General features: G+C 51.9%; 1 protein-coding gene across 1 annotated transcript in view; it reads right to left on the bottom strand.

Annotated features, from left to right (window-relative positions):
- ABL1 (ABL proto-oncogene 1, non-receptor tyrosine kinase) overlaps positions 1–17,340 on the bottom strand; it is a 136,108-nt gene that overhangs the window by 18,913 nt on the left and 99,855 nt on the right. The window contains 3 exon segments of the mRNA XM_077768398.1: positions 3,983–4,255; positions 11,937–12,232; positions 12,989–13,162. Of these exon segments, the coding sequence (XP_077624524.1) occupies positions 3,983–4,255; positions 11,937–12,232; positions 12,989–13,162 (743 nt within the window).

The following is a 17,340-nucleotide window of genomic DNA, read 5'->3' as shown; positions in this document are numbered from 1 at the left end:
CCCCCCCCCCCCCCCCCCCCACCAGAAGTCAGACAGCCAGAGCGCGGGACCGTCCCGTGCCAGCCTGGAGCCCGCCCTTCCCTGCTCATTCCTGCAGCTTCTCTAGCGGAACCAACTGCCTGGGGGGAAAACACAACAAACAAACCCAAACCCAAACAGACCGTGTTGGCCAGAGCAGGGGGAACGGGGACTGCTCTCCACGCGGCTGGCTGAGCGCAAACTGGTATTGGGACAGTCCCCATCCGTCCAACTGGGAGAGTGCCTGGGGCACGGTCCGTAACGGCAAGTGGTGGAAAGGACACAGATGCCCACTGAAGGCTGCTAGACACTGAGATACATCCATGTGAAAGCAAGACCCTGTACGTAGAGCTGATGAGGGACAAGTGACAAGACACAGGGAGGGGACACCAGCAGGTCCAGAGCCGCGTGCACAGCAGGCCGCCGCACGGTCAGAAGAGACCCCACACGTGGACTCGTTCTGGAAGGGCACAAAAATCCAGGGTCGAGGATACTGTGTGCATACATTACCAAAATACGTAAAGAATTAAGCCTGAACATTTTTCAACGCTGTTATTTTCCATTATTTTAATGGTACGTTTGTCAGGAGCTTAGGAGCCAATCCTAATGCCATACTAGATGGATAGCCGTCTTTCCGAAATTCTAGGACTTACAGAATTGTCTCACAGAAAAAAACAAAATGGACTTGTAAACAAACTTCCGGAACACAGTTCATCTGAAATGTGGGACTTCCCTGTACTCGACAGTTGGCTGTCTTAGGCACATCCCACCTCGAGCACTGATCACACACAGGAAAGGTTAAGCCCAGGACCTGCTGAGTAATGAACGTCACAACTCAAACTAGCAGTTCTCAGGTCGGTGGCCTTTGCTGTAATTTCCGTTTCCCACCCATAGGGGTCAGCTTAGTGCCCTCCTCGTTCCCGTTCTCTTCTGATCTCAGGCCCTGAAGGTACAGGACCCAGCGCTGCCTGGTGGGTCAATACAGAGTCCGGGTTAAAGCAGGGCCCGCTGCTTCAAGAGGATCTGCCTCTGCCCTCTGAGGAGCCAGAGACACAGAAAAGGCAGGAGGGGACCCGGGAAGAGGGTGGTGGAGAGCAGACTGAGACTCAGGTGCCCAGCTGGGGTCTGGGACAAAGAGCTACAAGGGCTTTCTGGGGCTCCTGAAGAGGAAGGGGGGTCCAGCTGCCGTAGGGGAAGTGAACGGGGGAGGGGGGAGAGGGGGATGGGGAAAGAGGGGGTGTCCAGGACGCATGGCTGTGGTTTGCGTATTTTTCAAGGCGTGTGAGGAGGAAGACCTAGAGTGACAGGGAAAGATGAATGGAGCTGGGCTTTGGGGCAGGATGTCTGGGCCGGAGCCCTGGGTCCGCAGCTCCCCACTGGGTAACCCCGGGCCAGTTATCTGGCCGCCTGCCCTGGACTTCCCTCAGGCCAGAAACGGCAGTGATAGGTGGGCCCTTCCCTCACAAGGTGCTTGTGAGACGCTATACGCGGAACAGAGCACTCAGACTGCAGGCACGAAGTAAGAGCTCAATAAACAGTAGCCATTACTGTCATTTAGAACCCACTTAAGGTTCCCGATCTCTCCAGTGGAGAGAAATGCCCCAAGTAGTGCTATGGATCCTACTGGATGCGCAAGAACCTTACGGTAGAGATGTGCCTTGTGCAGAGGTGCGGAAGAAGGGATCATTTATTTAGCGGTTGCTCGGTACTGTATTTTGGGTTGGCACACATCTCTAGAAAGTGATGCCTTCCCTTTCCCCTAATTAGCTATCACCTGGGGTGACGACTCCCAGAAATCCATGCAACTAGATTCTGTACTTTTTATTTATTTTTATTTTTTTACCAACTGTGAGGCTGTAACTTAATGAGGCTCTTGGGGAAAACCATTACAAGTATAATGAAAAGTTTAGCAGTAGCTCATTAGAAAAGTAGATTCTAGAAGGCACCTGACTTCCAGATGAGTCAGATTCACTGGTTCAAGAAGCCACCACTGCCAGAGGACTCCAAGGGGATCCGTGTCAGCAGCAGCTCGGGAAGCAAGGCCATGGCCTCGGCTACACTTCCAGCTGCGTGCGCGCTCCTCTTTCTAAAATTTTCAAACAAGCCTTGGGGGGGTGGGGGCGGGTGCGATTCTGTGCTCTTGTTCCTCTTTGTTTCACTTCTGCAAATACTGGCAAGCATGTTGTGGGTAAATGCCTGGGCCTTCAACCGTTTCTCGAGCTGGTCGAGTCCTGGGGGCCGGCCCGGTCTTGAGTCCTGGGCCAAATCGGGACACTGAGCACAAGAGCACGCCTCTCCCTGGACTCGCTGGGTCTGGGGCGGGGGGGGGGGAGTGTCGCAGCGGCTGCCTGGGTTTCTCAGGGGCTTGCCGGCATAGTTGCCTTGGTGAGCCGCAAACCCCATCAGCTCATTCCCACGCATCCTGCCCTTCAGCGCGCCCCACTGCCGCCAGGACGTCCCGGCTCCTTGGCCTCTGTAACTTACCGTGGGCTCCGCTCCGCTGTACTGGTGCCCACCCACCTCACGCCTTCTCCCCGCCGCGTGGAGCTCACCGGTCCCCCTGCATCCCTGGGCGGTGCGAGGGCGCCTCGCCCCTGCCTCCGATCAGACGGTCACACCACACGGCAGCTCCCCTGGTTGCTGGGGTCTCCTCCTCACTCCGCTGCTCCACCTACCTGGCTGGCCCGAGGGCCACAACTCTGTTCTCACAACCCCAGGCCTAAGCACGGGGTCTGGCACGCAGATGTGAGGGACTCCACAAACGCGTATGAAGTTGTTAAAAAAATCGCGCCTGGAAAGTTTCCTCAAGGGACCCCAGACCACGCTACTAACCCCCTGCCCCCAACACACAAGCATCAGTCCTGCCCCGATGACTGAACTAAGGGGCCACATTCCATACGAGCGCCAGGAGCCACCCTCGTTTCCTAGAACCGTAGAATGGGACTCCTTCTCTGATCCATCACTTCACAGCAGCCGTAATGTCCTCTGTGCTGAGCCTCTGAGCACAGGCAGCTGGTAAGGGACAGAGGCCCTGAAAGGCAAGTGGCCTGGCTGCACGGGGCTCCAAGCGCGCGCCTGACGGACTCCAGAGAAGCGCGTGCACGCCTGGGTCCCCTTCCCCCAGCCCAGAGGAGGCTTCTGTTCTTTTCCTCGTCTAACGTCTAACGGCTACAGCAGGGCCTCCTCTCAGCCTCGCTGCAAGCTGTCGGGGTAATCAGTTCATTAACAGCAGGTGCAAATAGCACAGGCCGACACTAGGGGACGCTCTGGCCACAGAGAAAAGCTCAGATCATCTTCCAAAGGCAGAGGGCTCTGGATGACACCCGCTACTTGGCCTCCTCAAGATGTCAAAGAACTTCAAACCCCGCCCAGAAACTACACCCCCCTCCCACCCACGTCAGCGGAGAGGGCGGGAGAAGGATGGCGCGGTACCCGGTACCCGAATGAAAAGCCCTGACCGACGTTCCCTCTGCACCTCCGCACACTCCCATTTGCGCAAGTCGGGACTCACACGACACGAACCGGAACCTGCCAGGAACACCCAAGGCACCTGCCTTTCAGATCTGCCAACAGACGTCCACGGGGGAGTCCGGTGCGGTTTCATTAAATCCCCTTCTCTCAAAACTCACAGTGTCTCCCCCTTCCTTCTCCGGATTCTCAATAGGAAGTGATTCAAATGCCACACAGACAGAACGGAAACCCGCGGGTTTAAGATTCTTGCCACAGAACGACAAGACTTCTCCAATGACTAATCTTTTTACACCAGAAGCCACAGCGCGTCTGGGCGCTCACCCCACGTGCAGGCCCGGCGTCGGGGCCGGGGGCTGAGCCCGCAGAAGAGGTCGACCTGGGCCTGCGGGGGCCCTTCCCGGGCCTGAGAGCAGGGGGCAGGCCCCCCGGGGGCCAGCGCCGCCGCCGCACTGCCCACCAGCAATGACGAACCGCACGGCCGTGCCGAGCCTACCTTCAAGGTCTTCACGGCCACCGTGAGGCTGTACTTCTTCCAGACGCCCTCGTACACCTCCCCGTACTGGCCTCCTCCCAGCTTGTGCTTCATGGTGATGTCCGTGCGCTCCATCTCCCACTTGTCGTAGTTGGGGGACACGCCGTAGACCGTGGGCTTGTTGCGCTTGGGGGCCGGGTAATGGAGAGTGGTGATGAGCCCGTCCGCCACAGTCGAGTGATGGTGAACCAGCTCCGCTAAAGTGTTGAAGCGACTCTCCGAGGAGACGTAGAGCTGGGGGAGACAGGACAGCACAGCCTTCAGCCCACGGGGCACACGCAAACCCAGACAACGCCACTGAGGCAGCTCTGCTGAGCCTAAGGGAGTGTCCTGAACACCACTGAGACTGTGTTGCTCTACACATCCTGTAATTTACTTGCCGAAGCAGAAAGATACAACCAAATGCCTCAGGGCCTTTGCACCTGCTGCTCCCTCTGCCTGAAATCCTCCAATTAATCATCACATGCCTGGTCCTCCCTTAGCATTCTGAGCCCAGGGTAAATATCACTGTCACCGTGTCACCGAACCTGGTCAGCAGCCAGCAATGCTCATCAAACCACCTTCCTTCCTTCTCTGCATTGTACTCACTGCTAGCTGATGGGTCCCTGCATATCTGCTGGATTGCTTCCTGTCTGTCAACACCTTCTAGAATGTCAGCTTCTTGAGAGCAAAGCCTTAAGTGGTCTTTTTTTATCCCGGATCCCCAATGTGAAGAACAAGAAATGAGCACATAGTAGACACTCAATAAAGGACTATTGATTATATTAATGAAGAGAACTTAGTATTTGCAGATTGAAAAAGAAAGTAATTAAAAAAAAATTTTAACGTTTATTTATTTTTGAGAGAGCATGAGCGGGAGAGGGGCAGAGAGACAGGAAGACAGAATCTGAAGCAGGCTGCAGGCTCCAAGCTGTCAGCACAGACCCCGACGTGGGGCTCGAACCCACGAACCGTGAGATCATGACCAGAGCCAAAGTCAGACGCTTAACCTACTGGGCCACCCAGGCGCCCCAAGAAAGTAATTTTTTTAAATAATCATACTTATTACCTACAGCCTATAATTATTATTTATAGTTATATAATTATGCAGAAGTAAACGGTGACCAGAGATGGAAATCGCTAAACAAAATTTAAAAAAATCTCTCTTTCTTACTCCCTCAATCTGGACTGAGGACCATCAGAGGCCAAGGCTTGCAAACCGCAGCTGGATGCCACCGTGGGTGCCCTGTCAGCTCGCTCTAGGAATGGATCGGGGGCCCGGACGGCTGCACAAAGGCCACACGGCCTCCTCCGCCGCGGGGAAGGAAAGAGAGGGGATTGCACACACGAGCACACACGAGCCTCTAAGATCCGCTGTGGACCCGTCCACGTGTGGTTCTTGTCTGAACACACGGAGGAGGGAGGAGAAGAAAGAGCAGGCTGACAGCACGGAGCGGATGGATGGGGACAGTGATGGTTTTTTTTTTTTTCTCTTTGTTCTTTTCAGGGAGAGGGGGAACATGGGCTTGAAACAGTGGTGATGCCTGGGGCAGGAAGGGGGAAAAGGAACAGGTTGGGTCACCAGTAGCTGCAGGGTCTCAGTTACTTAAAAAAAGGAAAGGGGGGTGGGGGGCAGGGCGGAAACAGAAAAAGGAAGAAAAAGCCTGAAACGCGGCAGCCCAAGGCGTTGGCTGTCGGTTACGGGAGGAGGCTCCACCACCTTCTATAAGCTTGTACAATATTTTCAAAGAAGAAAATGTTAACGAACACACGAGTCGATGCCATTTACAACGCTCAAGGGGGTAAACAGGATTCTTTCTTGCTCGGAGGATGACACACACAGATTTTTAGAACTCAGCCAAGCCAATGGCCAATGCTGACTTAGAGGTTTGTAATTTACAAGTTTAATTTTCTGTATTTAACAGGAAATTAACAGAGACGGAGAGACAGAGCGGAGCGCAAGTGGGGGGGGAGGGGCAAGAGAGAGGGACACACAGAATCCGATGCAGCTCTAGACTCCGAGCTGTCAGCACAGAGCCCGACGCAGGGCTCGAACCCATGAATTGTGAGATCATGACCTGAGCCGAAGTCAGACGCTTACCTGACTGAGCCCCCAGAGCCCCTGTAATTTACCACCGTTTGGGTGCAATCCTAGTGAAATAAAATTCTTGAGCAACCCAAGAATTGTCAAGAAAGACCCTATAGCTCTGGGGAATTTGTCCCTCCTGCAAGGTGGTGCCCCTCCAAGGCAGGACCTTTCAGGGTAAGGGGGAGGCCCCACCCAGGAGAACCTGAGCTCTAGGGACGTGGAAGGAGTCGTGCTCAGGGCCCAGAAGGTGCGCACGAAGGGGCTGGGAGGAGGTGGGTACTCTCGTCATTGCGCAGCACCCAGTGGGATGCGGGGACAGCCCCTAATCCCGCCCCTCTCTGGAAATGCCCATCAGTTGTCCAATCACCTCACTGCAGGTGCCAAGCTTCCCAAGCCTTCCTCTTTCGGGGCTGCCATGGAGTGTAGACAAGCGGGAAGAAGTGCTCCCTGGAATCCAACCCCTCCCCCCCCAGGACAGCACTGGCACAGTAGGGGGCAGAAGAGCCCGTCCCACCTGCTGCCCTCCCCACCCAGCAGGGGGTGGGGGGGAGTCACCTGGGAGCAAGGCCCATTACCTACTTCTCCCCGCAGCTTGCAAGGAGCGCGCTCCGACCCAAGGATCCAGTTCCTTCCGTTGCACAGAATGCTAAAGCCCCCCCCCACCCAAGCCCTTGTCTGTGCAGAATTCGTTCTCGGTTCCCTCTGATTCCCTCACAGGCTCTTCCTGGTAGAGATTTCGGAGCTATGGGAGGTTTCGCTGCACGGACCCACTTTATCCTTTTCAGTAAGTAAATTTACAGACTCTGTGACTTAGTTCATCTTTCGGTGTAAAATTTACATCCCGACGCTTATTAAATATTAAAACTATTCTCCCTGTTCAGCTCACGGCACGACCATCTCCTAACGGTCAAGTCTGGTGGTGTCCTGATTGGTTCTGAGTTTCGCGCATTTTGCTAGTGAACCGGGGGGTCTGCATCAGGAATTCATGGCCCGGTCAGAGAAGACTGTGGAATTAGGCTTAGGAACCGTGTGTCATTCTGCTATGCACCAGATTACAAAACAGTCCCCATGCTCTGCTGGGGCTGGGCCTCCCCTTGATCGTGCAGGACCCTCAAGGCAGCACTTGAAACTCCCCAGAAACAGCCTTTCCTCCTGACAGCCAGACGGCCAGGCTTATCAGCACGTAGACCTGCGCCCCCTTTAGCTGCCGCGGAGCCCGGAGTCCCACCCCGGAGGTACTGGTCACAGGCAGCCTGGCCGGTAAGCGACATGACCCTGAGATCTTCCGTCGTCCAGCAGGAAGGCAGGACTCAGTAATTAAGCAGTACTTAGTAACACTGCAAGTCTCCTNGAGGGAAGAAGGTCTTCAAAACTCAGGAGGCTGTGTAGTTGGCTTGTCCTGTCACCTCTGCTAAAGCTTAAGCCCAAATTCCATTCCCGTCAACCTGAACCTGTCAGTTCAGCAGACAGTGAAAATCAATTGTCACCTGGGAACCTCTGTGAAGAAAAGGGAAGACTCTATCGAGGGCTACGGGGAACTGTGGAGCCTGACAGCGGCGTCCCACAGAAGCAAATACAGTGCAGACACAGAGGACGAGAAGAGCTAAAAATGATTCAGGCAGCGGGGGGTGGAGAGGAATCAGACTTTAACTCCACAGCGCTGGCCGGGGACTTGGAGAGCGACACTCAGACCCCGGGGCACGTAGAGGTCTCGACATCGTCGAGCCTCCTGAGCGGCGATGGCTCGGTTTGGCACGGCCCGTGGAGAGTCCCGCTCTCGAAGCTCCCGAGCCCCGGGCCCGACCGGCCGGCCACAGCCACCGTCGAAGCTCAGGAACATGAAAAGGACAGCAGGCCAGGGCCAGGAGGGCGGAGGCAGAAAAGAACTCTTCTGGGGCCTGAGAGGGAGTCTTCCATGCTCAGTTGTTTTGTGAAGATGAGCTCTTTGAAAAGAGGAATGAAACTTCTGCAACCTCAGCCTGTCCCTCCTACCAACCTTCAATTTTCCCCTCGGAAATCCAGAAAGGATTGCATCAAGGCAATGCTATGTGAGCTTTTTTTTCTGGGCCGAGCCACACGATGCCTCCCCCGCTACCTCTGACGCTGTTCGCTCACTCCAGGAACATGATCCCACCCCACACGGCCCCTCGAGGGCAGGCCTCACGGAGAGGCGCCTCTGCAGATGGCCGGCCCGATAACCCCGTGGGCTGAGCCGTCTCCAGGTGCTCAGACGGCTGGAGGGATGGTCTTTGCAGGGAGGGAGGGAGGGAGGGGGGACGGCAGGAGGCCTAGGACACTTGCATGAGGTGCCCAGTGGCGGATGCTGCCTGATCGAATGAGTTCCCCGAGCTCCACCCGGAATGGAAGGAGCTCCTGGCACACGTCGGCCTTTGGACCGAGGGGTTGGCGTCCTCATCCTTCGCCTCTCAAATCCTGTGAATCATGTAAGCCACATGCAGGCCTTGCTCTCTCCCTTCTGAACGGTATTTTGGGCCAACCACCGGCTAATGAGTTGTCAAACTAGATCACGCCGGCCCGCATCTGTCCCTAGGATGCCTGATTAAACACCTCCAGGGAGGAGAAACCCGTGTCCCGCTCAGCACACACCTCAACGATCGCTGCTGGATAAACAGCACAGATGGGAAGCAAGCTGGCAGCTGCAGATGCCCTCCCTCCCGTGCGGGGTGCCCTGGTCTTCTAATTCACTAAAGGGGAGCCCCTGCGGTCTGGAGGCAAGGTTTCAAGGGGCCCACCGCCCTGCAACACACCCTGCAGAAGGGAAGGACCCAGCTCCACATGCTTGTAGAAAGGCAAGCCCCTACACTTCTATACAAGCCTCTGCCATCGCAGAGAACACCAGGTATCAGCAGTAAGGACTTCGGCCAGAAGCCTCTGAGACGTGTGGGAAAAGACAGCAGAGAAGAACGTGAAAGAGAGAAACACGTGCATTCGTGCAGTACAAACGAACGGGTGAGGACAGCCATAAAAATGCTAAGAGGACGGGGGGTGGGGGGGCGGGCAGCCCTACCTCACACGGAAACATATTCTACAGCTGGAGCAAGTTTAAGTCTGGTGTGGGAAGAGAACACGCAGCGGATCAACAGGCCCAAATGCATATGCAAATTTGGTCTATTTCAAGAATGTAGGGAAAGATACATTCAGTAAAGGGCCGGGATCCCTCAAAACCTGACGCGTGTACATTACACGTAACAAGATCGGTGACGGAAACTGCGGATGAGGGGGAGGGACACGGCCTCCTACGTTTCTCACGGAGGCTGCACGTCCACCAGAAGGCCCACCTCTGCGGGACGGACTCGGACAACATCTCCACCAATGTCAAAGGCACAGAGCCTTCAAGCACTTCCAGCAACCTACCTCACACACACACCCGACACAAAGGATGGGCCAGATGCTCAAACCACGGGTTGGGACCCACTAGGCGGCCTATGAAATAAATTTAGGGGATTCTGGCCAGAACTTTAAAAAAAAAAACACAGAACAGAACAGAACGAAATACAAAATATCAAGAGTGTGTTACCTACGGTGAGGGTAAGTAGGGTCTCAAGAACCTTCTATGACCGGTCTGAGTACTGGCTGGTGCTGTAAATGTTTTCATACAGTGTGCCAGTGTTATTTTATTTTAAAGGCTTGAAAGCCACCTCATAAGTGTTATTTGTGACAGCCAAAGATTGGAAACCACCTAAAAATCAACCCGCGGGGTCTGCTTCCGTAAATGATGGCCCATCCGCACGAAGCAGCTCTAAATGCGCTACACTAAAGCAATCTTCAAAAAATATTACCAGGTGGGAAAAGCAAGATGCAGACCCGTGTGGAGTTTGCATCATTTGTGTTTCTTAAAAAATATAAACATATACATGTACTGGGGAGCTCGGAAAGAGACTGGTCACGGGGGTTGACCCTGGGCAGGGACACGGAATTAGAAGACAGAATTATTTCTCACTCTAATTCATTCTGTTCTTTTTTTTTTTTTAAACCATGTGCACACATTACATACCATTTAAAAAACACATTCCCCATCTAGACCCAGCCTGATAATCTGCTATCTCTGCCCTCCACACTGGCAAAGTGTAGCAGGGCATATACAGCAGAGCCCAAGCCTAGTTCCATCGATCACATACTATGTGGTCCCTGGGCAAGAAATCTCCTCCCTCTTAAGTCCCCATCTCCTTAATGCAAAAATGCTACAGCAACCTCGGCCTGAGGTGAGGATTAAATGAGAGGAGACTGAAAAACGCACCGGCCAATGGCAGGAAGCAGGAAAATACCAACCCCTCCCTTCCCTTCATGGACTCTTAAGCATTATTCATAGAAAGATCATAAAACCATATATGTATCAACTCTTCTGTAAAACTAGAAATTGGGAGGGGCCCAACTCTTGGTTTTGGCTCAGGTCACGATCTCACGGTTCATGGGACCGAGCCCCGCATCGAGCTCTGCACTGGCAGCGAGGAGCTTGCTTGGGATTCTCTCTCCCTCCCTCCCTGCCCCTCTCATGCGGTCTCGGTCTCCCTCAAAATAGATAAACTTAAAACAAAACAAAAACCAGGGGCTCCTGGGTGGCTCAGTTAGTTAAGCGTCCCACTTCGGCTTAGGTCATGCTCTCTCTGTTCATGAGTTCCACCCTCCGCATCGGGCTCTGTGCTGACAGCTCAGGGCCTGGATCCTGCTTCGGATTCTGTGTCTCTCTCTCTGTCTGCCCCTCCCCTGCTCGCACGCTGTCTCTCTCTCAAAAATAAACATTAGAATTAAAAAAAAAAAACACTGCAATCTGGGTTTGGAAATCTCTTGATATAATGTGATCTCATTTTTGTTTAAAAACTGTGTGTGTGGGGGGCGCCTGGGTGGCTTAGTCGGTTAAGCGTCCGACTTTCGCTTAGGTCATGATCTCATGGTTCGTGGGTTCGAGCCCCGTGTCGGGCTCTGTGCTGGCTGCCAGCTCAGAGCCTGGAGCCTGTTTCAGTCTGTGACTCCCTCTCTCTCTGACCCTCCCCTGCTTATGCTGTCTCTCTCTCTCTCTCCTAGAAATAAATAAAAAACATTAAAAAAAAAATCTGTGTGTGTGCGTACATATATGCACATGGACACACGAGCATGATTTTATCTATAGGAAGAACGTCATGTACTTATTTGGAGGAGGTACTATTAAGGGGCCTTTTAACTTAAAAGTACCCATCAATGATTGCAACTTCACCCACTGGAGACAAATTACTATGACAAGAGATTTTTTAAAAAGGAAGAGACCTGGGGCGCCTGGGTGGCTCAGTTGGTTAGGCGTCCGACTTTGGCTCAGGTCATGATCTCACAGTCCATGGGTGCAAGCCCCGCGTCGGGCTCTGTGCTGACAGCTCAGAGCCTGGAGCCTGTTTTGGATTTTGTGTCTCCCTCCCTCTCTGCCCTCTCCTGCTCGCTCTCCGTCTCTCTCAACATAAAGACATAAAAAAATGGAAAAAAAAAAAAAAGAGAGAGAGACTTAATATCTTCTAAGAAGTGTGTCCAAACACCAACAGGTATTCCCCATCTTACGCAACAGCTAACGACAAACCCCCCACCCCGCAGGATGGGCAGTGGGGGGTGGGGGGGACACACACAGGCCCGAGGACTTGTATCATCACGTGATCGGTCCTCAACGGACCATCTTGCAGAGGCTAATGGAACAATGCCTGCTGTTTACTTGGAGAGGTCATCTGCCAGCATCTTCCTGGGTAAGCTCTGCTGCGATGACTTCTTAACCCCAGTGGCAGGAGCTCTGGGCCCTGCTGGCCAAGGACAAACCACCCTCCCCTCCCTACCCCCGGCCCCTCAGCACCCCCGCTCTGGGGCCCCTACCTTGCCATCGGAAGCAGTGTTGATCCGGTAGTGATACACCCTCCCCTCGTATCGCAGCGAGATGGACCTCTGGCCGGGGCTGCTCTCGCTCTCCCGCACCAAGAAGCTGCCGTTGATCCCGCTGCTCAGCAGGTACTCGGCGGCGTTGCGGGACACGGGCCCGTGGTACCAGGAGTGCTTCTCCAGGCTGTTGACCGGCGTGATGTAGTTGCTGGGCACCCAGCCCTGGCCATTTTTGGTCTGGGCTTCACACCACTCCCCGTTGTGATTGTAGCCTAAAACCCGGAGCTTTTCACCTAGAGGAGGAGGGGACCAAACCAGACACTGGCTTCAAACGCTGGCTTGTGCTCAGCCCTGTTCACGCCTATAGGATCACGAAAGATCTCCAACTTCCTAACCGTCTACGTCACTTCAACAAATCCGCACCAGCATCTGTGTTTATGCGTATCCAGGAGGCTGCGCATGGATACGTGAAGCCTCCTGTGTGCGCTGAGTCTGCAGAGAATTCCACAGCCTCGGTTTCCACAGATGCCTGATGTGTCCTCAGGTGTTCAATCCCAGCGGAAGGAAGTTTCTTGGGGGAAAAAGTACTTTTTGCGGTGTGTGGCCTGTGCGTCCCTTTCACTACGGAACAGAGGATGCTGTTTTTCTAAAGACTTCTCGTATGGGAGCTCTTCTTTAGGAAGAATGGCTCTCTTATACCGATGCTGGGCTTTTTTTTTTTGGACCTCCCTGCACCCGACTTTAAAGCTGCTCTTTCGGGGCGCCTGGGCGGCTCAGTCAGTTAAGCGTCCGGCTTCGGCTCAAGTCACAATCTCACAGTTCATGGGTTCGAGCCCCGCGTCGGGCTCTGTGCTGACTGCCAGCTCAGAGCCTGGAGCCTGCTTCAGTCTGTGACCCCCGCCCTCTCTGACCCTCCCGTGCTCGCGCTGTCTCTCTCTCTTTCAGAAATAAATAAAACATTAAAAAAAATGTAAAACTGCTCTTTCAAGCCATGGTTTCCCCCTGATTTCTGTCTCCTGCAGCCCCCACCAACCCTGCAACCCTTTTACCTTTAGTGATGCTTAGGGTATTGTCCCCACTGGCCACAAAATCATACAGCGCGACAAAAAGGTTGGGGTCATTTTCACTGGGACCAGCGAGAAGGTTTTCCTTGGAGTTCCAACGAGCTGCTTCGCTCAGACCCTGGGGCTCAAAGTCAGATGCTACTGGCCTCTGAAGGGCTTCTGGAAGAGAAAAGAAGAAAGGAAGAAATGGGGGCGGGGGGATTCGTTTTAGTCTCAGAAGCAAAAACAGTCTGTTTCCATCACTATACGTTTCTAATTTATTTCATTTCTTAACATCGACACGCGTTTTGTATGAATACGAAAGGTGGTATAATAAAAATGTGGATTCTTCCTTCCCCAAATCTTGTGAAAAGCATCAAGCATTTTCCTCCCAAAGTGATTACTGTTCCTAAATAGCTTCAGCTTTTTACACGCATTAATTCAAAATGAACTCAGTTAAAAAAGGGAAATAGTCCAGGGCGCCTGGGTGGCTCAGTTGGTTAAGCATCCAGCTCTTGTTTTCAGCTCTGGTCATGATCTCCCGGTTTGTGGGTTCGGGTCCCATGTCAGGCTCTGTGCTGACAGTGCAGAGCCTGCTTGGGACCCTCTCTCTCTCTGCCCCTCCACCCCGCGTCTCTCTCATTCTCAAAATAAATAAATAAATAAAACTTAACAAAACAGGGGCGCCTGGGTGGCTCAGTCGGTTAAGCGTCCAGCTTCGGCCCAGGTCACGATCTCACAGCTTGTGAATTCGAGCCCCACCTCGGGCTCTGTGCTGACAGATCAGAGCCTGGAGTCTGCTTCAGATTCTGTGTCTCCCTCTTTCTCTGCCCTTTCTCTGCTCATCCTCTGACTCTCTCAAAAATAAACATGAAAAAATTAAAAAAAAAAAAAACACAAACGTGTAGCTATTGTTCACTATAGGATCAAAGAGTTCATTATTTTTTCCTGAAGTTTCCTTTTTTTTCTTGAACTATGCTCAAATTCGCTAGAATTTCTCTGTGATATGCAGGAGAATTTTTTTTAAGCCAGCAAATCTACTCCAAGTGGATCTTAATAGTCACAGGATATTATGGATTGAAATCTGAATACTCATTTAAGGAAACTATAATAAGAAATCAACCTTTATAAAAGGAGGGAAAAGGGAAAATTCTGATTTTCCTATAGGAAGCCAAACCCAAATGGCAAGAAAATTATTTAGGGGCACCTGACTGGCTTAATTAGTGAAATGTGCGACTCTTAATCTTGGGGTTGTGAGTTCAAGCCCCATGTTTGGTGTGGAGGTTAGTTAAAAAATACAATTCTTAAAAATAACGATAAAAAGAAATTCCCTCTTTATAGATTTGGAGGACCCCGCCCCCAACATCCTTGCTTGGTCAGTAGCCCTCATTTCAGGAATGGGCCTGACTCTGCCAGTATTCACTCCCCAAAACAAAAACAAAAACACACCACTGGAGGCATCCAAGACATATAAGGGACAAGGCTAACCTTCCAGAAACACCACTGGAGAAGTTTCAAAAGTGGTCTTTAAACTATCTCACTGGGGGCACGTGTCTCAGTGGTTCAGCTGGTTCAACATTCGACTTCAGCTCAGGTCATGATCTCTCAGTTCGTGGGTTTGAGCCTTGCGTTGGGCTCTGTGCTGACAGCCTGGAGCCTGCAGCCTGCTTCAGATTCTGTGTCTCCCTCTCTCTGCTCTCTCTGCTCATGCTCTCTCACCCTCGCTCTCAAAAATAAACATAAAAACAAACAAACACCTCGCTGGAATGACCCGATACAACATAAAAAAAATTAGGGTCTTTTGATGCTAGCTTTTTGTACTCCTGATTGAAGTAAACCTCCAGGAATTCTTTTGCCTGAAGAGTAAATCCCAAATTATGTCATTACTATGTTTGCTCATCTCATTTTATGAATCATGAGGGCAAAGATAATTTCAGGGAAGAGGGTCCTGTAACACAGCCGTTTACTAGAAGGGAGTTAAGGCCTGGGTGACGGGTCAGGCCCCCACTCTCTCAAGTATTCACAGGGCTCTAAAAGCACACCCAAGGGGCGCCTGGGTGGTTTAGTCGGTTAAGCGTCTGACTTTCGCTTGGGTCATGATCTCGCGGCTCGTGGGTTCGAGCCCCGCGTCGGGCTCTGTGCTGACTGCCAGCTCAGAGCCTGGAGCCTATTTCAGAGTCTGTGTCTCCCTCTCTCTCTGACCCTCCCCTGCTCACGCTGTCTCCCTCTCTCTCTCTCCTAGAAATAAATAAAAATATTAAAAAAATTAAAATTAAAAAAAATAAAAGCACGCCCAGGGGCGCCTGGGGGCTCAGTCGGTTGAGCACCCAACTTTGGCTCAGGTCATGATCTCATGATTCGTGGGTTCAAGCCCTGCTTCGGGCTCTGTGCTGACAGCTCAGAGCCTGGAGCCTGTTTCAGATTCCGTGTCTCCCTCTCTCTCTGACCCTCCCCTGCTCACGCTGCCTCTCTCTCTCAGAAATAAATAAAACATTAAAAAAAAAAAAAGCATGCCCAGCACCACTGCAATCCAGGAGTGATCAATTAACCGAAAGAAGCTGGTTACTAGGATAAAAAATTTTTTTTCCATAAACACGTATGTTCTCCCACCCCCACCTGAATGTATGTTGGTCTGCTGGCCTTGACCCTGCAGGGACAAGGCCTGTCCTTTCCAAGGTGGGCATGTGCAAGAGCTTATTCCCGGCTTCAGTTTGCTGCAGGCCCAGGGGGGACATGGGAGCCACGTGCCATCAACTGTCTTCCAACTGGCTCACTCACACCTGGTCGGCAGCACCGTGTAAGATCACCTGCCTTTCCTGAGTCTGTCTAAGGCATCCATCTGAATTTCACAGAAACAACTCTCTTCTTACAACGGCATTTCACGGGTTTATTAATCAAGTAATTAAAACAACAAGTGTATCTGACATAAAGAGATCTGGAAAGAAACATAAGGGGCTCCTGGTGTGGCTGGAGCAGTAAGCGGCAATGGACAGCGGTGAGGTAGCTGCCCCAGCCTGAGGGTCCCGGGCACTGGGGAGGCAGGCATTACAGGAAGTAGAGCATCACGGTCAACCCAAGGAGTCGGCAAGTCGGTTGAGTGGAAGCGAGTCAAAAGAGCTTCTACTGTGGTTTTATATATATATAACTATATATATAACTATATAACAGTTATATATATAACTGTTTTATTTATTGAGAGAGACAGAGAGAGAGGGAGAGAGAGAGACAGAGAGAGAGAGAGACAGAGACAGAGCATGAGTGGGGGAGGGGCAGAAAGAGAAGGAGACACAGAATCGGAACCAGGCTCCAGACTCTGAGCTGTCAGCACGGAGCCCGATGCAGGGCTCTAACTCGNTGGGGGGGGAAGAAATGGACCAAAACATGAGTAAGCAATTCACAGAAGATTTAAATTACCATTAAACTTGGGAAGCAGGTGAGGCCTGGCTAATAATCAAAGAAATGCCAATTCCTCATCAAATTGGCAGGTCCATTTTCTCGAGGCTAAGTCAGTGTAAGGCTTCAATGAACGGAACTCTCGAGCAATGCTAGTGGCTGCCTTAGGAACTGCTATACACTTTAGGAGGGCAACTTGGAAATACAAATAGAACCTTTGATTTACCTCTAGGAATTATCCTGAGATCAACCCAATTATCTCTATATACTGATTTTTTAGTATACAGAATTTCTATATGCTGATACTTTTTGAGAGATGATATTTTTTGAGAGAGAAAGAGAGAGAGCATGAACCTAAGCCGAAGTCAAGATGGACACTTGGCCGACTGAGCCACTCAGGTACCCCTCTATATACTGATTTAAAATTTTTTCTTGTTTTATTTATTTTTGAGACCGAGACAGAGCACGAGTGGGGATGGGGCAGACAGAGAGGAAGACACAGGATCCGAAGACAGGCTCCAGGCTCCGAGCTGTCAGCACAGAGCCTGACGCGGGGCTCAAACCCACGAACCGTGAGATCGTGACCTGAGCCGAAGTCGGACGCTTAACCAACTGAGCCACCCAGGTGCCCCTCTTTATACTGATTTTTAAATAACAGCAGGGAAAAGGAAAAGTACAAACAACACGGAAAAGGAAAGTACAAAGTATCTATCAATGAAAGGTAGGTCAGTTTGCGGTCCAACCTTAATACAGAATACATTCATAACACCATTCAAAATATTTTTAGAAAAAACAACTCTTGGCTTGGGAACGCACGATAACGCATTAAGCGCTTGTGTTACAACCGGTTATTTGCGGCATGACCCCGATTTTGTAAAACCTGGAAAAAGTACAGAAGGAACTGCACCAAAATGTGAACAGCATTGACACAGGGTGGCTGATGTGCCCACAGTGCCGTTGAGAGT

The sequence above is a fragment of the Crocuta crocuta genome, unplaced genomic scaffold (genome assembly GCF_008692635.1).
Source record: "Crocuta crocuta isolate KB4526 unplaced genomic scaffold, BGI_CrCroc_1.0 scaffold35, whole genome shotgun sequence".
NCBI lineage: Eukaryota > Metazoa > Chordata > Mammalia > Carnivora > Hyaenidae > Crocuta > Crocuta crocuta.
The sequence above is the reverse complement of the archived record's forward strand: the minus strand, read 5'-3'. Positions and strand labels throughout refer to the sequence as shown.